This window comes from Neovison vison, chromosome 13, assembly GCF_020171115.1.
Source record: "Neovison vison isolate M4711 chromosome 13, ASM_NN_V1, whole genome shotgun sequence".
Taxonomy (NCBI): domain Eukaryota; kingdom Metazoa; phylum Chordata; class Mammalia; order Carnivora; family Mustelidae; genus Neogale; species Neogale vison.
In genome coordinates, this window is record NC_058103.1 from 97396906 (window position 1) to 97419468 (window position 22563).

Genomic DNA, 22563 nt, shown 5'->3' on the forward strand with positions numbered 1-22563 from the left:
CCAAGGTGCCCCAAGGTTTTATTTTTAAGTAATCTTTACACCTGATGGGGGCTTGAACTTCCACCTGGAGACAGAGTTGTATGCTCCACTGACTGAGCCACTCAGGTGCCCCTGGAGTACAGTTTTTTGGGGTTTTTTTTTTTAGATTTTTTAAAAAATACTTTATTTATTTGTTTGTTTGACAGACGGAGATCACAAGTAGGCAGCCAGGCAGCCAGAGAGAGAGGAGGAAGCCGGCTTCCCGCGGAGCAGAGAGCACATGTGGGTAGGGCTCAATCCCAGCACCCTGGGATCAAGACCTGAGCTGAAGGTGGAGGCTTAACCCACTGAGCCACCCAGGCACCCCTGGAGTACAGATTTTTAAAATGAAAAACAACTAATTCCTTTTGACAGATACTATCATATCCTTTCTGCTGTAGGTATTGCAGGCTTATGTTTTCATGCATTCATTTATAGAGTTATGGCTGGGGGTTCATGGGTGGCTCAGTGGGTTAAGCCTCTGCCTTAGGCTCAGGTCATGGTCTCAGGGTTCTGGGATCAGTGCCCCATAGAGCTCCTCATCTGTCTCTCTGCTCAGCAAGAAGCCTGCTTCCCCCTCTCCTGCCTGCCTCTGCTTACTTGTCATCTCTCTTTCTGTCAAATAAATAAATAAAATATTTTTTTAAGATTTTATTTATTTATTTGACAGACAGAGATTACAAGTACGTAGAGAGGCAGGCAGAGAGAAAGGAGGAAGCAGGATTTCCAGTGAGCATAGAGCCCAATGCGGGGCTCGATCCCAGGACCCTGAGACCATAACCTGAGCCAAAGACAAAGGCTTTAATCCACTGAGCCACCCAGACGCCCCAATAAATAAAATCTTTTTTAAAAATAAAGATAATGCTATTACATTAATTTACAGTCTATGGGTGTGTGCCTGGAGGACTGGGGCACCTGGGTGGCACGGTTGCTTAAGCATCTTAGGTTCAGGTCATGATGCCAGTGTCCTGGGGTCTAACCCCATGGCTAGCTCCCTGTTCAACAGCGTGTCTGATTCTTCCCTCACCTCTGCCCTTCCCCTCCTCTTGTGCTCTCTCTCAAACAAATTTTTTTTTTAAAAAAACCACATTATTTTAAAAATTAAAAGGAGGACCAATGATGCAGAGGTGTTGTTTGTTTGTTTGTTTGAGATTTTATTTTGGGATGCCTGGGTGGCTCAATCAGTAGAGCATCTACCTTCGGCTGGGGTCATGGTCCCAGGGTCCTGGCATCCAGGCGTGGAGCCTCCTTAAAATAAAAAAGTTTCAGGCTTGGGACATCTGGGCAGCTCAGTCTGTTGAGCATCTGCCTTCCATTCAGGTTATGATTCTGGGATCCTAGGATAGAGTCCCACATCTGGCTCCCTGCTCAGTGGGGAGCCTGCTTCTCCCTATGCCTGCCACTCCCCCTGCTTGTGCGCTCTCTCTCTCTCTCTTTGTTTCTGACAAATGAAGAAAATCTTTAAAAAAAAAAAAAAACTTAAAGAAAAAAAAGGTTCAGGCTTGAAATGACAGCTAGGAGACAGATGAAGCTATAGGAGAAGACTCCAGGCTGAGGGCATGATAAAAAGCCAAGATCTAGACTTAGGAAAGCATGATGTCTGTCCTGTCAATTCAATTCAACTAGAACAAAGAGAATTACATTAGAGAACTTGGGAGGTTATTTATGTTTCCATGTTTGAGGCCAGATGGAAAAGGGTACATGTTACCTTAGTAAAGAAGTTGTAATTTATTCAGAATACAGCAGTGAACACTTGAGGGTTTGTGAATAGGTGGCTCTTTAAAGATTAATCTAGCATTCTAGTTGTATTGAGATAGGGAAGAAAGAGATTTTAGAGACAGGGATAATAGTAGCCTTTTTGTTTGTTTGTTTGTTTTGTTTTTAAAGTAGGCCTATGCCCAAGGTGGGGCTTGAAACCACAACCCCTGTAAAAGGGTCACATGCTCTACCAGCAGAGCCAGCGAAGCACCCCAGTTAGTAGCTTATTTCAACTAGTGTTTGGTGATAGGGACTTTAATTAACTCCGAAGCTAGTTATAGGTAGTAATCGAAAGGAATGGGTGAATATGGGGGGAGGGACTATTGAGAAGAAAGATGTATGTGTATTGGAATGTGGCAGTTTCATCCATTTACTCAGCAAATATTTGTTGAGTGACTACTATGTTCTTGATACTGTGCAGATTCAGTAGTGATCAAAATATTCATTTCCAACCTTTTTTCTCAATTTAATATACTTACTAGGCAATTTACACTATCTTTTGAGATGGATAACTTTGTGTATTTGTTTTTTGTTTGTTTGAAATGCATGACTTTATATGTGAGCCTTCAAGCAGAGGACACAGAAATGTTTCCGGGCTCACATGAGGATCTCAGGATTTAATTTTCAGGATTACACTTAATTAAAAGGAAAATGTCATCTTCTTCAGCTGAAATACTCTTGGTAAAGTTGGTTGATGTGAGATCAAGGAAGACTACTCAAGGGGACTGCTCTACCTAAAGATTTTCACTTCCTTTAATGACCTGGGTCTAGCAACTGCCAAGAGAGTGGATAAGGGATGCTTTTGTGCTTTCATTTGGGATGTGTCCTCTGTGGCCCTATGTTTAGACACATGTTATCATTCCTGAAGTAAGATAACACCATTAATACTATATTATAGATTTTTTTTTTATTTGACAAGAGAAAGAGCACAAGCAGGGAGAGTGGCAGGCAGAGGGAGGGAGAGAGGCAGGCTTCCCACTAAGCAGGGAGCCCGACCCCGACATGGGGCTCAATCCCAGGACCCTGGGATCATGACCTGAGCTGAAGGCAGATGCTTTATCAACTGAGCCACCCAAGCTCCCCTATATGACAGAATTGTTAAGAGTTCATTGTTCAGGGGCACCTGAGTGGCTCAGTGGGTTAAGCCGCTGCCTTCGGCTCAGGTCATGATCTCAGGGTCCTGGGATGGAGTCCCGCATCAGGCTCTCTGCTCAGCAGGGAGCCTGCTTCCCTCTCTCTCTCTGCCTGCCTCTCTGTCTATTTGTGATTTCTCTCTGCCAAATAAATAAATAAAATCTTTAAAAAAAAAAAAGAGTTCATTGTTCACAAATCTGAATCTCCCACTTATTATAAGATCACTTTCTTTCAGGATCCTTAACACTTAGAAATAAAATATATAGAAATTCTATAGCAGTAAAGTTAAATAGTCTTGGGGGAGAGTATTGGACATAGCTGTGTAGAAGAAAGGAGTTGATTCATCTTGAAGATGGAATTCCATAGGTTAACCCCTAAACAATATAAACAATTTTGTCTAGGACAGGAAGGATTTTTTTTTAAAGATTTTATTTATTTATTTGACAGAGAGAAATCACAAGTAGATGGAGAGGCAGGCAGAGAGAGAGAAGGAAGCAGGCTCCCTGCTGAGCAGAGGGCCCGATGCGCACTGAGATCATGACCTGAGCCGAAGGCAGCGGCTTAACCCACTGAGCCACCCAGGCGCCCCCAGGAAGGATTTTTTAATGGAAGAGATTCGGTCTCTGGTAGAATTCAAGTTATCTAAGGCCTGTATTGCCTCCCCTTACCTACAGAAGAAGCCAAAGAAATAGCACAGATATTTCTGGAAGTCAGCCAAATCAAGGTCACCTTCCAGAAGTCTTTGCTTTCACATTCACTTTGGGTAAATTCCTACAGTAGTATATCAGGCAGATTTTAGGAGCACATTCTCTGCTTATAGGGTGATTCTTTCTAGACTCCTCATGACCAGTTTTCTACCCACTCTTAGCCAATCTGCATACCATCCTGAGCAGGGCACGGGAAAGGAAACTTATCCAGACCTCTTCTAGTCAAGACAGAGTGCAAGCCTAGTTGTGTGCAGATAAGTGCTGCATGCACTACATTAACTTTTCTTCATCTCTGCTATGGTAGACTTCCTAGAATTAGTCCCAATGCCTCCCATTATGCCTTTATGCAGGGTGACTTTACCACTCTCCCTTTTAAGAGGTAAAGTTTATTTTCTCTCCTCTTAAATCCAAGTAGGACTTCGACTAGTTCAGCCAACAGAATGTGGCAGAAGTGATATTAAGTTTCAGAGCCTCGGCCTTAAGAGGCCTTGCAGCTTGTAGCTTCTGCATTTATCTTCTTGGAGACCTGGGCCTTCGCGGGAGTCCTGAGAGACAGAGAGAAAAAGATATCCTAGAAATCAAAAGACTTGAAAAGGAAAGAGGCCCAGAGGATGAAGACAAGAAAGAGAGGCTGAAGTGCCAGAAGTGAATGAAGCCATCTTGGATCCTCTAACCCAAATCAGAGCTGCAAATTTTATTTTGCAGGAATATATTCCAACCCTCACTGCATGGAATATATTTTTTTCTTACTCATTTTTAATTATATGATCAAAAGCAAAGTGTCCACTAAGGCTAGTCAATCTGTTATTAAATTAAACATTAGAGGGCCACCTGGCTGGCTCAGTCAGAAGAGCACGCAACTCTTGATCTCAAGGATATGTGTTCGAGCCCCATGTTGGATATAGAGATTACATTTTAAAAATATTAAAAAAAAAAAAAAGTTAAGGGCACCTGAGTGGCTCAGTTGGTTGAGCATCTGGATCTTGATTTTGACTCAGGTCATGATCTCAGAGTCCTGGGATTAAGCCCAGAGTCAGGCTCCTTCATCAGCTGGAAGTGTGCTTGTTTCCCTCGACCTCGGCCCCTCCTCCCATTCATGCTCTCACTCCCTCTCTCTATTAAATAAATAAATCTTAAAAAAAAAAAGAAAAGAAAAGTTAAACATTAGGAAAAAAAACAAAGAAAAGAAAAGTCAAAGTTGGGTCTAATTGAGAGTAATACTAGTGAAGTCTGTCTTGGGAGTCAGGAGACAACACTCCTTGGTTACTAAAAAGTTCCAGGGATGGTAACCAGAGCCTCAGGAGTAGAAGTTTGTGAAATGTGCCAATAGAGTCCAGGCCTTTCTCATGAGTGACACAGGTTGAAAACTCTAAGAAGCAGACGCAAAGGTAGAGTTAGGATTTCAAGAGTTTTAACGGGCATTAGCACCTGTAAAAGGAAAAGGGAGTGAAAGCAGTTTGGTGCAGGAACAACTGTCAGACTATGAGGCAGACCTGGCCGTCTCAGTGGGGAATTCCAGAGCAAAAATGTTCATTAGAGTCCCATGTTCCATGGAAATGGCTAAGCTCCTGTACCACTCACTATCTTGCTTAGTCTTTGACCAGAGGCTGAAGAGTGGAGCAGTTGAAGGATGTCAGTGAATCAGGCTTCTTGCCGTTAGGTAGCCAGTTCTTTCTTAGAGGGGAACTTCTAAAGCAGCACATCTTTGTATCTGCCAAAGTGGAGACTTGGAGTATCTTACAGGTTCTTGAATGGTACCAACTGCATTGGTCTTTAGGTTGTCATATGGATTATCAGTATATCTGAGTGGTTATTATGAAAGCTGAATTCAAGAGGGGCGCCTGGGTGGCTCAGTGGGTTAAGCCGCTGCCTTTGGCTCAGGTCATGATCTCAGGGTCCTGGGATCAAGTCCCACATCGGGCTCTCTGCTCAGCAGGGGGCCTGCTTCCTCCTCTCTCTCTCTGCCTGCCTCTGCCTACTTGTGATCTCTCTCTGTCAAATAAATAAAATCTTTAAAAAAAAAAAAAAAAGAAAGCTGAATTCAAGAGAATTGCACACTCCCTCACCATTCTCCATCTTTGCATTGAATTATTTCCCTCTCTGGGAGCCTGCAGGCCATTGTTTGCATCTATCATACAATTTACTGGCACCGTATATTGATAGGTTCGTATTTTTCTTCATCCTAGACTGATCTCCCATAGGGGCAGAAGTGTCTTACCTGCTTTTGGACCCGCCTAACACTTAGTCTCTGAAACAAAATAAATCCTCAGAAATTAACTGAATGAATGAGCAAAGCTGCCTTAAAATAGTGATGCTTTGCATCCATCCAGTTTGAACTGGATCCACTATATTTATTTGTGTTTTATAAGATGCATTTATTTACATTCTCATTCCAGCAGGTTAGAGTTAATTCACCTTCCCCCAAAAGATGATCAAATGAAAAGTGACTGAGAGTGAGAAATGGGAGGCTGAGGGTGGGGATTGGGGGGGGGGGCTATAAAAAGGAAGAAACTAAAGGCTCTAAGAGACAGAATAAATTAAAGGTGACGAGAGAAAAGAACAAAAAAATTAAAGCTGTCAGGTAAGAGAGGTCAGCGAAGAAGAAAAAGCAGGACAGGAGAATAAAAAAAATGAAAAGGAGACAGAAGGGAAAATAAAGTAGAGCAATGAAGGAGGGGTGTGGGGAGGAGTCAGGCACAGAGCATACCGGCCCAAGGAAGTACCCAAGAGTTGAAGCTTTACCAAGAGCTGTTACCATAATGGGAACTGACATGTAAAGTGAGGGCAAGTCTACTTTAATAAGTTAAATGGCATTATCCATGTCCAGTGGGGGTAGGGGAGGTGAATGGAATAAGATTGGTGACCTACCTCCTTCCATAGGCTGAAAGGAGAAAAAGATTTACAAAGCTTTGCTAGGAATTAGAGGCAGAAGCTGTTTCTTCCCCAGTTGACTTCACAAGATTTCCCATGTATTCCTGTTCATCAGGACCTTTTAAAGGGGACCGGTACTGCTCTGGTGGGGCAACTAGAATCAAACATTGGTTCTTTACCTTGAATTGAGCCAAGAATAGGTTTACTAACCTCCTCTTTCAGTCTTCCCGCCCGTCTCATATCAAGAGTCTTTTTTTTTTTTTAAGATTTTATTTATTTATTTGACAGAGAGAGAGATCACAAGTAGGCAGAGAGCAGAGAGAGGGGGGGGAAGCAGACTCCCCGCTGAGCAGAGAGCCCCATATGGGGCTGGATCCCAGGACCCTGAGGTCATGACCTGAGTCGAAGGTGGAGGCTTAACCCACTGAACCACCCAGGTGCCCCTCATCAAGAGTCTTAAATGACATAGTAGGAAAAAAGCACTGTCCCTGATCACAAGGGAAATACACTAATATCTCCCTTGTCGGCTCTTTGTACTTTACTGTTAGGAAGCTCTGGAGCCTATACCTTTGGAGGATCACTGGTGGTGGTACTAAACTGGGATCCTGGATCCAAGTCTGCCAATAATTGGCCAAGTGACTCTGGGCAAATCATTTTAGCAGCTCCATCCATGTAGCACTAAGATTCAGTGATATTGTAATCCTACAAATGCAAACAAAACAAAACAAAACAAATTCTGGGACTCTACTCTGAAAAAACAAGGTTTTAGAGTCATATCTAAACCTCACCAGGTTGTGGAGAGACAAGGTAAAAAATTTGTTTCATTTCACCCCCACTCCACACATACTTCCTCTGCTAAGAATCTTTCTTGAAATTATCCTGTTAGTAGAAATTATTAGTGTTGAATTACTTCTTTGTCCTGTTTGTGACATCAGATCTCAAGGATCACAAAGATTAATTCTTCTTGGTTCTGCAGGTAACTGATGTCAGGTAGGCTAGCCTGGAATTCAGGAAGGACAAAGAAACAGCTTCCAACCTCCAAACAAAACAAACCAAAAAACCCACAAAAGCCTGGTCGTGGAAAGTTCTAGGCAAAGAAAAAATCTAGACAATGACTGTACACAATGGACAAATCCTTTACTTTTTGAGAACATAAACTCCATTTCCACAGGGAAATTACATCCACTGGAGGTTGTCTTAGGACAAGGCTGAATGAATTAAGTATTTCAACACCATATGTTCAGCTTTGGCAGGAGATGTAGGTGGGAAGGGAATCTCAGTGTTAGGGAGTGCCCTTATCACACCCCAGCTGGCTATTTAGTCATGAAATAAGGAAAAACACACAAATATTTGGTTAAAACACTTTTAATGAAAAGGGAAAGACACTAATATCTCCCTTGTCTGCTCTTCACATTTTACTATGTTAGGAAGCTCTGGAGCCTATACCTTTGGAGGAGAAACCATCATTCACATCAGTCTGTAGCAGAACTCTCATTCTCTCCTCCTCAGAACTCCTGTTCCAAATGATCCTATGTTAAGAGTAAATACTACATCTCATTACAAGACTGAGAGGCAGGGAGAACACCACCTAGAGCTCATCTCCCAAAGCCTGGGACTCTAAGACCCAGACCGTGGCAAAGACGTAAGCCCCGGTCCATAGACAGGCAAACTGGGGAGGAAATAGGCCTTGAGAAAGGAAGACGAGGAAAATCCAAGGGGCCAGGGACTAAAGGAGGGAGTTATCTAAAACTAGAAGCACACTAGTGCTAGGAAGTTCCCTATGACCTAGAGTGCAGTGCTGCACACCAAGTCACTAATAGTCCAAAAGAACATTCATGAGACTCACCCAGTCAAGAACTGGAGGTCCCCTCCTGCACACCATGCCCCTTTCTTAATCTCATAGGTTCCCAGCAAGCCCTATGCTTCAGCAACACTCTCCAACCCTCCATCACTACTCTTTCAACTCCCCTCACCCATAATGCTTCTCAAAGATACGAACCTCACACTTCCCAAAATATTCCATGGGAGACCTGTTGGCAAGACATCTGCTTGCTTCCTAACATCTGAGAGGCCACGATGATGGAATAGAAGCTGGAGGTGTCTTGGCATATTGAAGAGCCAACACCTTGGCCTGAATGGGAGTGTACTGGGAAGAATGTCCTATATGCCCTTTGTTTCCCCCAACCCCTACAGCTACAGATATGGTGGGTCTTCATCGCTGGCACTTCTGGAGCAGGGAGTAGCAGCAATGTACATTTTGCTACTTTTCTTCCATGACGGGCTTCTCAGGCACTGCCTTGGGTGCAGGAGACCGAAATAGGAAGAGGGGGGCTCTCTTCTCCTTGGCCTCTCTGGATCCCATTGTTGGAGGCACGTTCCCAGGCACATTTCCCGGGCCAAACAGCACTGGTGGTGCCAGGCTTAAAGCGGTAGTGGAGGTGGAGCTGGAACTCCGGGGCTTGGTGGGCAGGTCACGTGACAGGAAAGCTGTGTACTGGTTCCAGAAAGACAGGGGACCTACCCTCACCAGTTGGGCAGGAATGTCCTGGGACAGGAAGTCCTGCAGGTTGACCTGGTCACCAGAGAGGAGTGGCACTGGGCCCTCCAGAGATAGCTGCCGGCCCCTTCGGGCTGGGCTGCAATTCCAAATGTGGGTGCTCAGGTGCACCTGCCAAAGGGAAAGGGAGAGGAAGAAAGGAGAGGGGAGAAGGGTCACCCCAGGGAAGTTGGAGAGGGTTCCCCTTGGGAACATGAAAGCCGTAGAGAATCTATTTTCTTCAGGTACAGTGAGTGAAGAGGGAAGAAAAATTCATCAGGGGGCCATCCCCCTGTGAGCACAACTATTTCCAAGCTCGGGGACCGAGAAAAGCCACTAGGGATGTATCACAGAAGGACTCAGAGAAAAAGACAAAACAGGGCTCACACATCTTGGAGGTCCTTCTACAGAGCTCTTGGTTTCTGCTCCCTGGGTCAAGGAGCAAGCGGATACAGAAAAACAGGCTCATGGGATCGTGGGGTCATCTTTTCGGGGGAAGGGGGAGATCCCTGGGGAAGCGATGGAAGGTGAGCAGCCTGGGACCAAAGAAAGAGCAGCAATATTCTGAGGGCCATGGGGGGCAAAGGGTTGTACCTGGTGGTGAGCCAGCAGCATGTGCTTCTTGAGGACAGACCGCTCGAGAAAGCTCTGCCTGCAGAAAACACAAGTGAAGAGCGGCCCCTCCTTGGGGTGGGTCTTCTGATGCTCCTCCAGGGCTGCCTGGGTGGCAAAGGTCTGACCACACACCTCACAGGCCTTTCTGCTACTGCTCTCACCCGGCTCCTTTCTCATGGACTCCTGCATGCTCAGCTCCTCCACTGAGCAGCCACTGCTGCCTTCCCCTTCCCGGCTGAGTGCTACCTTTGGGCTCGAGCTCCTCTCCGCTTTGCCCCCCTCTTCCATGCCTCCTGTGACATCACTGGCCCCCTGCTCCATGGGCTGTGTTTGATCCAGGCTGTCGGGGGGCGGTGGTGGCAGGGAAGGCTGTTGAATCGCTTTCTCGTTGCTATCCATCTCCTTCCCAGCTGTGGCTGCTGCTGCTGCTGCTGCTGCTGCTGCCACTGCCGCCATGGTCCCCACTTCCTCCTCCGCCCCAGATGCCTCTTCCGAGTCACCTCGCACAGATATTGCCTTCTCGCCTCCGCTCTCTGAGCCTCTCCCTGCCAGGGAATCTTCATCAGTCACATCTTCCTCCTCCTCCTCCTCTTCCTCCTCCTCTTCAGACAACTCCTCTTCTGGGGATGGCTGCTGGGACGGCTGCTGGGGGAAGCTCCCGGGCCCAGAGACTGTGGATTGCTCTGAGCCATTTTCTTGGGCAGCTCCCCCGCCTTCAGAGAGTGTGGTACCGCCATTGGGGATCTGGCCCCCAAGGTGCATGCGAACATGCTGCTGCAGAGTAACAGCGTTGGTGAACTTCTTCTGGCAGATGGGGCAGGAGTTCTGGGCCCGGGCAGCTGGACTGGCCTTGTGGCCCACGAAATGTGCACGCAGGTTGCCCCGGGTGGAGAAAGCTCTGCCACACACTTTGCATTTGAAGGGCCGCTCACCTCCGTGTTGGCCATAATGCAGGCGCAGCGCGCGAGGACAGCTCAGCACCCGGAGGCAGATCACACACTGGTTAGGTCCCGACGAGGCGGAAGACGAAGTTGCCGGTGCCGAGGTGGTGGGGGCTCCCGAGGTGGTAGAGGCCACAGCCACAGCTCCTTGCCGATCAATCTTTTCTACCAGCTGCTGCAGCTTTGAGGTCTCAGAGGGTGAGGCCCCCAAGGGCTCCAGCACATAGGGGAAGGGGAAGCTACCTGTGGACTTAAAGTGGTTGGTAAGCAGCGCCCAGCTGGGGAGTGAAGTCACCAGCTTGCTTAGCTGCATTCGGGTTGCCGTGCCACTTTCTGCCACCCCGGCAATGGCCGAGCCCTCACTCCCCGGTGGGGTATTTTCATCAGCTTTACTTTTCGGCTCTACTGCTTTCATGAGGACAAACTTATTGAAAGCAGGGAGCGCAGGAGCCGTGGTTGTGCCTGCACCGGTGGAGAGCAGCGTCAGGCTCTCCGTGGCACTAAGTGCTGTGGTGGAGGCCACCAGAGGCTTGCGTTCCACACCTCCACCAGGCACGGCCACCTCCTCCTCGGCCTTCTCTGGTGGCACGGACATACCATAGGGCAGGCCGCTGCTAGTGATGACGTAGTCTAGGTGCTCTGGCACTGGGTGAGGGTTCATCTGCACATGCGGGTACTTCTCACGATGGCGGTGGAAATGCACTTTGAGGTTGCCACGGGTGGTAAAGCGGTTGCCACAGACATTACACTTATAGGGCCTCTCACCCGTGTGGGAACGCAGATGGATCTGCAGGGCACTGTCACTGCCAAATACTTTGGCACAGAAGCGGCACTTGTGCCGTCCACCGGGCTTCTCCAAGGGACCCATCACTTCTCCGTATCCCAGCTCACCACTTCCATTCTTTGGCTTCAGGAGCCCTGGGGAGGCAGCAGCCTCGAGGCCTCGGGCTGCCCCAAGACACTGCGCTGCCAGTAGTCCCGTGGTGCCTGGGAATGCCAGATGAGGTGAGGCCATCAGCTGATCTGCACTGCCAGGCAGGGCTGGGGAGGGGGTAGGGGTGGGTTTGTGGCTTCGCCCAACCCCTCCGGCAGAAAAAGGGTGCTGCGACCCCAGTGGATGGTAAAGATGGAAGAAAGCCTGCTTGGGTGTTTCTGCCCCCGAAGAGGATGAAGAAGAGGAGGAGGAAGGTGCCAGCGTCTTGCCAGTTTGGACAGGCTTGATGGGACTGAAGAGGGGAAGCAGGGGCTTGGTGGAGGAGGCAGTTCCCGTCCCAGGTAGCTCTGAGGGACTGGCAGGGGTGCCCACCGTCTGGCCTAAGGAGCCAAGCAGCAGCACCTGGCGGCAGATTTGCTCAGTCATCTGCATCTGGTGAATCTGGCGCTGCTGCAGCACCCGAAGCTCTTCCAAGATCAGAGGGATGTTCAAGTGGCCGCTGCCTACTCCTGGGGGCGGGGGTGGAGGAGGAGGAGGGGGGGGTGCAGGGGTAGATTCCGGAGGTAACGGGGTTGCGCCCAGTTTGGGACTGGCCAAGATCAGGCCCCCGCCTCCCCCAGCTGCTGTACCTGTGGCAGCGACCAGGAAGTGCCCCGCAGACTCCTCTACTCTCCGCTCTGGGCCCCAGGAGGGATCTGTGGGCACAGAGGACCCAGAATCCGGGGGATTGCTGTGCTCGGCCTCCATGACCTGGGGACTATTTTGGCCCTCCGCCCGGGGTTCAGAAGAGGTCGAAGAGTTGTTGGGGTTCTCCTGGCCCCCAATTATCACCATTACAGGGGGGTCAGTAGAACATGCATTCTGGTGGGCGAGGAATTCGGTTGGGTCAGTGAATTGTGCGCAGCACTTGGCACAGACTTGGGGGTGGTCCTCCTCGCTAGCATCACCTAGGGAGAAGACAAGGAGAGAGCGTGGGTGGTGCGGTTGGGACGGGCATGCGAAGGCTCTAATTAGCAACGAGCCCAGTAACCGCTTGTGGGGGTGGGGAGATGAGCTCACCCTCAGGCCACGCAGCAGGCTAGAGCTCAGTCTTGACCCGCCGGGACGTGGAACACCCCAGCGTAAGGGGTGGGGAAGGGCAGGCAGGCTCAAGCTTCTGCCTTCCCCAGTCCGTCCCCCACCCCCCAACCCGGGGCCACCGCGAGCGCAAGAAATGGGCGTGAGGAGAGGGTCCCAGACAGAGAATCGTGCATTTTTATCCCGTTCGCGGAAAGTCCATTAGCTCGCGCGCGTCCCCTCCGCCCCCACCCCTGCCCCGGCAGGGCCCTACCGCACCTCCAAGCTCCGCCGGCTCCCCGCAGGGCCCCCCAAGACGAGAGCTCCTCCCGGTTTCGTGCGCCATGGGTGTGGGGGAGGTGGAGGGCCGGGTAGAGCGGGAGACAATAGGTATCGGGATTGGGGGAGGCGGCGGTAGCCACCGGGGCTGCGGCAGCCTCTGCACCCAGCGGCCCAGACTGCGGAGATGGAGATCGGCGGCAGCGGCGGCGGGGGCAGGGAGCCGCGGAGGAGGGGGAGGGGATCGAGGAGGCGCGGAGGAGGGGAGGAGCTGGAGCGAGAAAGCTGGGAGAGGGGAGATGGGGGAGGAGCTGCTCCGGAGCCCGGCGGGAGCGGGGAGTGGGAGGTGGGTGTGTGGGGCTGGATCCCAGAGCCTAGCAGGTTTCCGGAGGCTCAGTGACAGGTGCTTGTGGGGCGTGGTGGGGGTCCACCTTCCCTTGCCCTCTGCCAGCTCCCCCCATCTCCAGATGTCTTTGCCCAGACCTGCCCCCACCTCCCTCGGGCTCAAGGGGGCACAGTGGGAAGGAGAGCCCGGCTCAACAGAGCAAAGCGATAGGCTTCTCTTATTTTTCTTTGGATAAAGGATCCACTGAGCCTGGAAAACGTGCATTCCGGAGAGGGTGGTCTGATTTCAGAGGTCTGAGGGCCCGAACGGAGAGGGAGCCCAGAACATCCATCCCTCATCAAAACACGCACTCCCAAATACCCCAGGTTTTGTCCAGTCTTCCTCACCTTTATTCCCACCCTACAACCATCCCTCTCCACAAAAGAAGTTTCTCAGGATGGGAGGCTGCAAGCTAGAATTTCCGAGGAAGTCATTTCAGGACCCTTCTCTGCGGAACACTGAGCCCCTTTACTCCCTGCCCCTCCTCCCACAGAATAGCCGAATGCAAGTTAACCCCCAGATCACTCGGCCCACACCTGATTTATGGAGTTCGTGCTCATTCAAGGAGCCATCTCCTTTTAGTACTCTCTTTCCTGTCCGTCTTCTTCCTCCATTGCCCTTCTCTTGCGACAACACACCGCTCGCTGTCACTATTAAGGACTGCTGCGGGCGGGGAAGATACTGGCCAGCAGGGGCCTACTGGGGCCCACCTAGCTCTAACCTGGGGGGAGGGGAATTCCTGAAACAATGGGAAAAATGCAGTGGGAGCTACCAGACAGCCTTTCAATGCGGAAAGCCCTTTCAGCCCCAATCTAGTTTGAATGCCTAGAAATGACTTAACACCACCTCACCCCACAAAGGCCACCTCCCCTTCAGAGAAGATAAGAAGGGGTGAGATGGCTCTTAGACCAGATACTCTGCATTCCCTTTCTACCTTAAAATGTGTCTTAATAGGTTTTCCACTTCCTGAAGGAGTTTATCTTACTTACATGAAAGTGACCCCAAGTCACTTAGTTTTGTAGTTTGCCTGGGCACCTTGTGCTAATCCCAGTTCTCGCCTTGCCTGACTGGTATATCAAGGTGCAGTGATCACTCATGCAACCATTTTCCTTTTTGTAAAGTGGTAATATTGTAGCTGTGTTATCTTTCTCAGAGAAATACTGTGGTGACAAAAACTTGAAAAACTGGACGAATCATGTTAATATGAACATATGGGACTTTAAATATTATGGACTAGAGAGTTGACATTGTCAGTGGCAAAAGAGTCAAAATAACCTAAAATACACATATACTAAAACAAGATCAATGTTTCACGTTCCTTATTATCCTTATTCATTTCTGAGGTAAGAAGTTGGCTACTATAATTGGCACATGACAACATTAAGGAGACTTTTTTGGATGGAGATGAAACTACTTAATACTCGCAACACCCACTTCACTATTCAATGAAAATTTTGCCATCTTTTAAAAATAAGAACATTTTACTGAATTATGTTTGGAAACTTCAGATAATCATGAGGATCTTAACGTTATGAATGATGACTGAAACAGATGAGCCTGACCCTTACAAGGAGGGAAAGGGGAATCTATTTCAAAAGTGGAAGGTCACCGGTTAGTGCAGTGTTGTTTTTTTTTTTTTTTACACGTATTGAAGTCTGGAGAGGTGAAGTGACTTTTCCAAGTTCACACAGTTAATTCAGTGAGGCAAACATTCAGAATTTTTACTCCTATCCAGTGCTTTCTCAAGCACAACAACATTGTCTGGCTCCTCTCATGCTAGAGAAAGGGCTTTGTGTAGTTCCTGCCTGTCATTTGCTCTCTGGCCTCAGCAAGGGAGAGGGAATCGGAGGCTTTCTACCGAGCATTTGTTAATTAGCATTGAACATTTGATATCAAGTTGCTGTTTTGTCAAGTCTTCCGACAAGAAAAGAAATCCTTTTCTTTTCATCTTCTCCTGGGAAACACTGTCCCCTTTCTTGCTCTTTAATGAAACTTGCTTTCTGATGCGTAATTTGATCTGCACTCTTCTTTAAGGTAAATTTAGTCCCTGCTGAAAGGTGACGGATCAACAGCCACCTGTAAGAGGAAACTTCTCTTTCTCAGCACTTTGCACTCACTGCCTATCCTGAAAAGGGGGGCAGGATTCTTAGGCAGACACGAATGAAGTCATAAACACAGGAATAAACTAAGCTAGTAATGGTGTCCCTAGATAGCAGATAAGGTGAGGTAAGCTATCCCAGGTCGCACACAAAGTCCGGGATGGACATTGGGACCAAGACCTGGACATGCTGGTTTAAATATACAAAGAGCCAAAATGACAAGGAAAAAGGAAACCAGGTAGCTCTCTGAACTGCTGCTCTAGGCTTGGGAGAGCATGGCTAGGGAGGACAAAGAAAAATAGGTGTGGAGTGCACAGCAGGAGGACAGAGTTGAACAGTTGGTTCTCAAACTTTGCTGCCCATCAGAATCACTGGCAGAACTCAATCCCAGGACCCTGAGATCATGACCAGAGCCGATGGCAGGCACTTAATGACTGAGCCACCCAGGGGCACCATGGGACTACCTGCTCAGCAGGGAGTCTACTTCGCCCTTTCCCACTCCCCCTGCTTGTGTTCCCTCTCTTATTTGTCTCTCTGTTAAATAATTTTTTTAAAGATTTCATTTATTTATTTGACAGACAGAGAGAGAGAGAACAGCAGGGGGAGCAGCAGGCAGAGGGAGAGGGAGAAGCAGGCTTCCCACAGAGCAGGGAGCCTGATGCAGGGCTTGATTCCAGGCCCTTGGGCTCATAACCTGAGCCGAAGGCAGATGCTTAAGGACTGAGCCACCCCCACCCCAATAAATAAAATCTTAAAAAAAAAATTACTGGCAGCACCTTTAAAAATCCTGATATCCAGACCACACCCCAGATCAATGAATTTAGAATCCTGGAAGGTGGCATCCAGGTATCAGTATGTCATAAAATTCCTCAGGTGATCGCAATGACCAGCCAAGGATGAGACCCACAGTACCTTTCAGGCGACTGCTCTTCCCAGCAAACTTTCTATCCTGCTGCTCACAAATCTTACCTGCCCTCAACCTGGCCAAAATCAAGACAGTGGCAAAACCAGTTGCTCCATGCCAGATCTTTTTATCAGGCTCCCTCTCTCCTCTGCCTACAGCCGCAGGTTAGCTCTCTTGTATCCAGCTTCCATGGACAGAATTTTTTTTTTTTTTTTGGAAAGGAGATAGAAGTTTATTTATTTATTTATTTATTTATTTTGAGATAAAAGTTTATTGAATACACCACAAGAGAGCAGGACAGCACAGGACAGACTGCCTGACAGAATTTGATATGATTTACACCTGACTGTGAACTTAAGTGACTATATTGCCTTTCCCAGGGTACGTGCATTCCTGAGCCATATTTCTAGTTTTAAGATAAAGGCTTGTTCTACGCAGAGTTCAAGCATCGTCCAGCTATTAAAGAAACAAAGGACCTGCCTAAACTTACTGTTAGTGTTGGCCCAACACTAATAGTTTCCATAATTATGAATTGATTCTGTAATCACTGCTACTGTTCCTGCAGACTACTTCTAAGGGAGAAGGTTGCTGCTTCTCTGCATCATTCCTCTCTCCTAAAGACATACACATACTCACTCCTTTGCTACCCACACCTAGTAATGCACCCATGTCCTATGCAACATTGTAGGCAAACAGGTGTGCTGAGGTACATGTATGTGGGATGCTAAGTGAGAAAAATATATTTGTTTCTAAATCAGGAATATCTTAAATCAAACACCAAAAAGGTTTTTAAAGGGACATTTTTATGACATTGAAAGACTCAGCATTTAGCAAGGAATTTATACTTTTTTTTTTTTTTTAAGATTTTATTTATTTATTTGACGGAGAGAGAGACAGTAGGAGAGGAAGAAACAGGCTTCCCGCTGAGGAAGGAACCTGAGGTGGGCCTTGATCCTAGGACTCTGGGATCATGACATGAGCCAAGGCAGAAAGCAGACACTTAAGGACTGAGCCACCCAGGTGCCCCAGGAATTCATACTCTTTTGTTGCTAGAAGGGACTTCAGAGATCTGACCCTCTGAGCACACAGATTAAGATTGCCAGCTCTGAAGCAAACAGGCCTGAGTTCTCATCACAGCACTTTCTAATCTTTGTGATTTTGGGAAAGTTTCTCTATTTATCCGAGGCTTGGATTTCTCTTTAAAATGGGGGTATATCGGGTGCCTGGGTGGCTCAGTTGGTTAAGTGACTGCCTTCAGCTCAGGTCATGAACCCGGAGTCCCAGGATTGAGGCCCATATCTGGCTCCCAGCTCCATGGGGAGTCTGACCTTCTCCCCTCTCATGTTCTCTCTCTCACTCGCTCAGATAGATAGATAAATCTTTAAAAAAATTAAATATAACAAAACGGGGGTATATCAGGGCGCCTGGGTGGCTCAGTCATTAAGTGTCTGCCCTGCATCAAGCTTTCTGCTCAGCAAGGAGCCTGGTTCTCCCTCTCTCTCTGCCTGTCTCTCTGCCTACTTATGATCTCTGCCTGTCAAATAAATAAATAAAATCTTTTAAAAAATAAAAAATACATAAGAAATAAAAAATAGGGTCACCTGGGTGGCTTAGGTCATGATCCCAGAGTCCTGGGATCTCTACATCAGGCTCTCTACTTAGCTGGGAGTGCTTCCCCTGCTTGTGCTCTCTCTCTCCCTACAAATGAATGAATAAAATCTTTAATAAATAAATAAATAGATAGATAAACAAATAAATAATAATTAAATAAAGGCCAAACACTGAAGCCCTGGAAGAAGAATGGACCCGCCCAAGGTCACCTAGCTTCAAGGTCTAAGCTGGATTAAAAAGCAAGTTTTCTACTTCCTGATCCAGTGCTCTATATCGCACCCCACCTGAGTTACTTTCTATCTATGCAGAGATGTTTTCTTTTTGACCCAGGGATACCTAGACCTGAAAGGCTTGAGCTCAATACCCTAAGGGATTATGCTCCCTACTTCAGATATAAAGAGAACAGAGCCCTCAAAACTCTCTTTTTGCCTTTCTTCTCTTTTTGCTGCTCTCGATGTCTGCCAACTTCCATTTCTCCCTCTAGATCTGTTTGGCTGTTGTCCTGGTTTCTCCTTCTCACTAAATATCTGGGTTTCTGATCGTTTCCTTTATTTCCCAGATGTACTAGTTTACATTTTCCCTACTCACATCCCTTATGTTCTCTAATCTAGATTTCTAGACTCTGTAGGGGAGAGAGACAATTTTTTTTTTCTCTCCAGAGTTTTTTAAGTAAATAGACTATTTCCTTCTCATCATTTATGTGCAGTAACTATTCAGTTAGGTTTTTGGTGTTCTGGTCAGGGAAGCTGAATAAAAACAGGGCTAGAAAACAGGTTTTTCAGATTGTTTCTTGATGAACGTCTTAGGGCACTGCAAAGATGAGGCTTTTAAAAGGTGCAACAAAGGCTCAGCATTTGCTTGTCACATATGGTAAACATTGCTTGAAAGAAGGCAAGGACTCCCGAAAACCTTGGTGGCACCCTCGCCTGCTAAATAAATGTCTGCTGATGTTCCTGAGGGTGCCCATAGTTTCACAGGGACACCAGAAGACGTACATAGAGTCGTCCCCCCCACACACACACCCCACCTAATTTGGGTGCATGTAGAACAAGAAAATGTCTTCTGGGGTTGAAGGAAAAAAGTCAGGAGTCTGAACATCACATAAGCAAATAAGAACTCTACCAATGGAAATGGAGGGAGTGGGAAATCTATCTTGTAAGAGCAGGAAGGAATTTTAGATTTGATCAGATATAGCCACCTCATCTCCAGATGTGACCCAGTGGCACTCGAATCTTTCACTCTCCGAATTCTGATCAGAAAACCCTTCAGTGTTCTTAAGGGAGACCTTAGGACGTTACTGCTGCCTCTTGCTCCTTGCATTTATGTTTCTGACTTTTATGGCTCAAAGGCAAAATTTCAGCTGAAATTTGTTACTACCATTGGATTGGAGCCCGCACTGTTTCTACGGAGGGATGACTCTGTAGCAGCATCCCCATATCCCAAGTGAGAGCTGCAGCTCAAGGGGCTTAAGAATCCATCTCAGGGCAGTGGTGAAAGATTTTTGACTCCCTCCCTGGCTCTTCATCAGCAGAGGTGCCGGGAGTGGGTGAGCAGACTTGGGAGGTATAAGGAGAGAAGAGGAGAGGTTGTTTTTTGGGGGGGCGGGGGAGGCTGGGGTGTTTCGGCATTGTTCCACAATCCAGGCAGCAGGGGAGCGGGACTGTGAGGCATCTCTGAGGCTCTACGGGAAGTCTCCTGTAGAGCCTGAGGAGGAAACATCCGGGACTGCAGCGGCATTAAGGAGGGCGAACGTCTCCCAGGAGGGAAGGATGCTACCACCATGAACCTCTAAATATGGGCACAGTGGGATCCCAGCAAGGCAGTGACTTGAGGAGAATGTGTTTTATCCAAAACACAGTATGTCTGTTAAGGCTGTTCCATAGCACATGGAGCACTGGTTTAATCTCGGGTCTTTTTTTTTTTTTTAACAACAGGTGGAAAAGTAAGTTTAATCCATAACTTTGATTTAGTCACTTCAGATACATTATCCTAGAGCTTTTCAAGGCAACATCTCCTAGAGAAATACTAAAGCTTGCCAATAAGTTCCTGAGCTTTGGTCATATTTCAGCCCTTGCAGGAAGTGCCACTGTTCTCACATATGATAACAATACTCACACGTATTAAGTACTTATTTCTGCTAGGGACTACCATACCACATATATGGAGCACTTATTTATACTATTTATTTTTCCAAGTGCTTTACAGGTATTAACTCATTCCAATTCTCACAATCACCAAAGAGGTAGCTAGTGTTTTACAGATGAGGAAACTGCACAGAGAGGAAGTAAACCAAGATTGCACCGCTGAATGGTGGAACCAGGATTTGAATCCTGAAAGTCTGACTTCAGAACCTTTGTTCTTACTACGACACTACACTGTCGGGTGAATCGACTGTTTGAGAAATAGTTTATCCCTGAGTTTATTCCAGACTTTCATAGCCTTAATATATATAGCCATAGCAGTATGTCCAAAACTTGCCTAAGCCTAAAACTACCTGAACCTTTACCTAACCCTAACCCTAACCCTAACCCAGACTCTAGTCCAGATTGTGGACAATCAAGCAAGTTTGAAAAACCCTAATTTATTAGAGTGAGCACCACCAGCCCTGAGCATTAAGAAACCTAGGTTTTGTTCCTAACAGTGCCTCTGTTTCTGAGGCTTTGGGCAATGTCACTTTTCAATACCTTGTTGCTCTGCTATCCACCTGGTCCTGCACTGTTCCAGGAATACATGAAATATCCCTCCCCTCCATAGAGAAAACCTGTTACTCTATTTTTCAAGTTTATTTAATTTTTTAATGTAATCACTACATCCAATGTGGGACTCGAACTCACGACCTCAAGAGCAAGAGTTGCATGCCCTTCAGACTGAGCCAGTCGGTGGCCCCAGAAAATGTTACTTTAAAAACAGATACAAATATGTTGACTAATTTTTTTTTTTTTTTTTAGCTTGGCCTCCCCTGAAGCACAAACCTAAGCCCCTCATCCAGCCCTCTCCTCTGGTCTCTACCCCAGGTGACAGGGATCCACACCCCAAACCAGGCTGCATCTGACCGACATTAGCTCTCTCCCTCTGGGAGCTCTGATCTGTTCTCAGCTCAGCCCAACAATGAGAAACTTTTTTCTCTTCTCCCTCAGGGGAACCTTCACGTTTATCCAATTCATTCTCTTGCAACCCAACTCTCCAGAAAGAAAAGGGGGGAAAATCCCACCCCTAAGAGACGGCCTCCAGGTCTGAGGAGGTTACTTAGCAACGGCACAAAGACCAGTGAGCAAAGGGGGACCTGAGGAGAAAACTCTTGGGTGGGGAGACAGAGCCAGTTTGAAAACTCCATTTCATCCAGAGAAAAACAAGGAAAACACAAACAGAACCAATCCTGAGAAAAGCCAAGCGGGGGGCTTCTCCCCAGCACAGGTCAACGCCTTCCTACTCCCTGCATCCAACTCCTTCACACCCCCAATGACCAAGTCCTCCCCTGGCTTCACCCGTGGCCCGGGTGCCCTCCCTTGCCCTGGCCTGACCCACACGGGCTGGGACTCAGGGCTCCCGCACCCCTCCCCAGTCACCCACCGTTCTCAGACGCGCTGGGACCTTCGCAGTCCGAGATTAACTGTTGGGGTTTCCGCTGCTTTCGCCGAGACATTCCCTGGTGGAGGTGGGGTAGGGAGGGGCAAGGCTCACTGAGTCCTAACCGGGGTGACCTGGTTCTGGTCTCTCCTTGGGTCTGAAGCCAATGGATGCCTCTCCTCCAGTGCTAATCACTGTGAAGCAGAGACGTTCTCCCTTCCCAGAGACAGACAGACAGACTGGCCGTGCTCTCTCTGATTCTCTGTCCCTGACTCTCTCTCTCTCTTTCTCTCTCAATCTCTGCAAGTCTTTAAAGGGGAGACGCCCCCTTTTTTTTCTTCAGCTTCTTCCCTACGCTTCTGCAGCTCCCATTGTAAAAGCAAAAATCCTAATCTTTCCGCACACTCTTTTCTTTTGTACTGCAGAGGGGAAGGATTTAACCCTCTCCTCACTGCCCGGGCTCTGGCCTCTCCCTGTGCTGTCTGTTGAGAAAATGTCCCTGCTTGTTTCTCTAACTCTTCATCCAAAGTCCTCAGGTGCTTTTTGGTTCTCTCATGATTCTATGCCACCTTGTTTGATGATGCGACTATGTCTGGGGTATAAAACTGAAATAAGAACTTTCCCGGATATCCTGATTATGAGGTCAAGAAGTCAGGTACCTCGAGTCAAAAATGGGGATATGAAAGGCTGGCAAAAAGATGAAGATGGACAGTCATGACAATAAAACTTAATACAGGGGTGCCTGGGTGGTTCATTTGTTAAGCGTCTGCCTTCAGCTCAGGTCATGATCCCCAAGTCCTGGGATCAAGCCCCACATCTGGCTCCCTGCAGGAAGCCTGCTTCTCTCTCTCCCACTCTCCCTGCTTGTGTTCCCTCTCTGTGTCTTTCCCTGTCAAATAAATAAATAAAATCTTAAAAAAATAAAATAGGGGCACCTGGGTGGCTCAGTGGGTTGAAGCCTCTGCCCTTGGCTCAAGTCATGATCCCAGGGTCCTTCCGGCTCTCTGCTCAGCGGGGAGCCTGCTCCCCCCCTCTCTGCCTGTCTCTCTGCCTACATGTGATCTTTGTCTGTCAAATAAATAGAATCTTTTAAAAAATAAAATAAAATAAAAATTTAAAAAACAATACAGGGAGAGCTCTTCATAACT

General features: G+C 47.6%; 1 protein-coding gene across 2 annotated transcripts; it reads right to left on the reverse strand.

The window, feature by feature from the left end:
• Positions 1 to 7837: 7837 nt before the first annotated feature.
• SALL2 (spalt like transcription factor 2) lies at positions 7838 to 21779 on the reverse strand. Of its 2 annotated transcripts, none has more exons than XM_044230614.1 (3): positions 21419 to 21779; positions 9619 to 12461; positions 7838 to 9156 (listed from the first exon to the last, which is right to left on the reverse strand). In XM_044230614.1, exons 1-3 carry the CDS (start codon positions 21489 to 21491, stop codon positions 8749 to 8751), a joined length of 3324 nt encoding a protein of 1107 aa, XP_044086549.1. In that variant the 5' UTR covers positions 21492 to 21779; the 3' UTR covers positions 7838 to 8748. The 2 variants fall into 2 exon arrangements, with proteins under 2 accessions (XP_044086549.1, XP_044086550.1); XM_044230615.1 differs by lacking the exon at positions 21419 to 21779 and adding an exon at positions 12850 to 13028.
• Positions 21780 to 22563: the final 784 nt, after the last annotated feature.

Bases quoted from the DNA above. Each gene is read 5' to 3' on its own strand.
- SALL2 (XM_044230614.1), bottom strand. From the start codon at position 21,491: ATGTCTCGGCGAAAGCAGCGGAAACCCCAACAGTTAATCTCGGACTGC. The intron at 12,462-21,418 runs GTGGGTGACTGG...TCTTCTCCCTAG, and splicing joins TCCCAGCGCGTCTGAGAACG to GTGATGCTAGCGAGGAGGAC. The intron at 9,157-9,618 runs GTACAACCCTTT...TCCCTTTGGCAG, and splicing joins TGCTGCTGGCTCACCACCAG to GTGCACCTGAGCACCCACAT.